General features: G+C 41.7%; 1 protein-coding gene across 5 annotated transcripts in view; it reads right to left on the reverse strand.

Moving 5' to 3' along the window:
• Ep400 (E1A binding protein p400) overlaps window positions 1–3,069 on the reverse strand; it is a 106,773-nt gene that overhangs the window by 31,104 nt on the left and 72,600 nt on the right. For all 5 annotated transcript variants that reach the window (XM_026783801.1, XM_026783788.1, XM_026783791.1 and 2 more), the window contains 2 exons: window positions 2,548–2,659; window positions 2,096–2,239 (listed from right to left, as the gene is read on the reverse strand). In XM_026783801.1, coding sequence (XP_026639602.1) covers window positions 2,096–2,239; window positions 2,548–2,659 — 256 coding nt within the window. The remainder of the gene's footprint in view (window positions 1–2,095; window positions 2,240–2,547; window positions 2,660–3,069) is intronic.

Genomic DNA, 3,069 nt, shown 5'->3' on the forward strand with positions numbered 1-3,069 from the left:
TAGTGAGACACAATTGCTCCTGGCAACACCGCTCTATTCCCGAGAGAATGTTGAGCACCAAAGACACTCTACCTGGAGCCTTTCTATTTGGCAGAACTGGCCTTTGGGCAAAGAAATGCCCATACCTAAACCACTGACAGAGATACAGAACGTGCATCAATGGATAAAACAGGACTGTCATATCCTGCCAAGACAGGGTAAGATACTTTTGAAAAGTTCCTTGCCTTTAATAATGGTATGTCAGTTATGTTAGGCCTTAGCCAAAATTGGTTGACTCAACATTGCAAACGAGACTTTGGGTGATTGCCCAGGTAGTCAATTGTCTCTGTCAATTGTTGCACATTTTGGATATATCTCATTTGTTGAGTAGTGTTTATTCCCTTCTGAGATCTTTGACGGAGTTGAAGATTATATAATTGTAGTTACTCTCTACATTATTTGGACTCCTTGAGATAGAATGTTTAGCAAAGCTTTTGTTCTCAATTTTGTTTGTTATATTTATAATTTGTTATTATTGTATATAGTTGTATTTGGTTTAGTTCTGTCTTATTTAGACAAAAAGGGGAGATGTAGGGATAAGTCCCGCCCCTTAGGGGGCGTGTTCGCCTCGGGCTAATGTTTGCTTATATATTTGGCGAGCGTGCTCCCAGGTGCTGCTTCTGCTTTCCTGGTATCCGCGGGAACGGTGGTTCTGTAAGTCTATTAAAGCTGTATATATATATATTTTTACAATCTGTCTGCATTCGTTTACGCTGTTACAGGCAGCAAACTCATGAAAAGGTGTACTCAACAGCAAAATACAAAATAAAGCTACTCCATGAGACCATCAGTCTAAGAGCAAGGCCAGGTAGTGTTCAACAGCTGCAGCACTCAGACACCACTGAGCTCTATTCACTAGTCATATATTCAGGATATGCTGGCCAGATACCCCACTTTAAGGCCTTACATTCAGTAGGAATGCATGTACTTGCTTATATGAGACACTGCAAAAGTATACTTCAAAACAGGTCAGATGAATGTAGTGAATTCATAAATATTGTTCTCCAGAATGGAGCCAGATACATTAAGGCCACATGAAAAGAGCAGAATTCCATTCATATCCAGCTCAAGATAGGCAAATGCAAAAAGACATCAAAAGAGTAGTCTCTTCTGAAAGAGTGGCTAAAGGAAGAAAGAGGGATTTTTCTCAGTAGTTTCACTTTTAGGACCAGAAAGTAGTTGGTAAAGACAAGCTATAAGAGCATGAAGTACAGGCCAATAGCAGATCAGGGCGTCATCCATGGCCTTTGCAGAAGAGCAAGTAACAAGACAGTGGTCACCACCCTAGTCCATGTGACAGCTTCCATGGGGAGGACAGTCAAAAAGGGCATGGCGAGCAGGATCTAAAGAGGAAGGAACCCCATCCCTTCACTTGAAGCTGTGGTAAAGAAGAGATACTTAGCAAACAGGGGCCAAGTCTTGGAGCAAAGAGAGCCTTGGTCAAAGCCAGGAGGGAGAACATTTAAGTATCCCTAACAGGTATCTGCTATGTTCCTATACAGATGGCCAATGCACAGGACCCATGTGTGCAACTCCAAATCTCCCAGAGCCTGCATTGCAACAGTAATATCCCTCCTATGAATTAAAACATTGCACCCTAAAAAGGCACCAACATGAGAAATGCTAAGAGAGACATTCTAGGGCCTCATCTAAGTCTTCACAATCAGCTGTACATTTTAAAGGGACAGTAAATTCAACACAGGTGAACATGATTTCTAGTGTTTGGTGGCCACATGGGACTGGTGGTTCTTTGAGTCAGGGGAGTAAGAAATAAGACAGCTCAACACAAAAAATCAAATATTGCTCAGAAAGTCCTGATGGAAAGAAAAAAGACAATGGCTGGCATCTTCTCCTCTATTCCCTTGATATTTCTTTACAGTTGAGACAGAGGAAGAAGGCAGGCAGAAAGGCTGCAGGATCAAGGGTGGGGAGAATCAAGTAAGAGTAAGTATGGAGAACTCAGAAGATATGACCATATTGTGAAAACACACAGTCAAGACTCAAACAGACTATTCATTGTTAAACAAGTCTTATGGAGGAACATCTATCTCCTCACCTCTATGAAAGGTCTTGCAATCTTGGGTGCAATGGTTTCACTGACAGATGGTTCCTGAGAAAGCACCACAAATTCTTCAGCTTTCACAGGAAAACCAGCATCATCCATGGGCGAGTAAACTTCAAACAGCTCCTGGATAGTTCGCTGAACACAAGCAATGAGCACAATCACTTCTAGGACAGACCCACTCTGTACCTGACCTGAGCCTTGGGCAGCATAAAACCCACCAGAGAATCAATCCTCATTAGTGAAGTGAAATCAAAATAAAACAATTCTGTTCACTGTGGCATTCCTCACTGAGTGAAGTGGGGAGGTGAGACAGGGTTCCCCTGTGTAGGCCAGGCTGATTTTAAAAGTCTCAGCCTCCTGCCTCAGCCTCCTAAGTGTTGAGCTACAGTCCTGCACTACCATGACCAGTTAGTTATTGCGGATTCCTAACAAATGAGAGCTACCTGCGTTAAGAATGCCATGGAGTAGTCATTTCCCTGAGCAGCCACTTCACGGATCAAATCTTTAGTTCCATTTTTCAACAATTTCTCTTCAATAGAATTGCCACTGACAAGCCTACAAAAGAAAAGAGGAAAAAAATATGTATGTATACGTGTACAGATGAAACAATAGTTAAGTCACCTAGAAACATGCCAATACCAGGTACAGGTGTCCAGATGGTAAGCAGAGAAGCAAGAGATGTCTCACATGCTAATCAAGACCTATTAAGTCAGTGTCTGTCAAACTCTCTCCAATTTCAACTCTAATGAGCTCTGGAGTCTGTGGTGCATCCCTCTGCTCGCCAATGTTTCTCCCACCATATTCAACCTAGACATGTCTCACTGAGCCCTGCACTCATCCCCACTGTCTATACTCTGACACAAGCAGAATGATTCTGACTTGCCCAGTGAGAGACTATTTTTTTTAAATGTTCTGAATCTTTTTTTAAAAAAAAATATTTATTTACTTATTTATTTTACTTATTT

This window comes from Microtus ochrogaster, chromosome 2, assembly GCF_000317375.1.
Source record: "Microtus ochrogaster isolate Prairie Vole_2 chromosome 2, MicOch1.0, whole genome shotgun sequence".
In the NCBI taxonomy this organism is placed as follows: Eukaryota; Metazoa; Chordata; class Mammalia; order Rodentia; family Cricetidae; genus Microtus; species Microtus ochrogaster.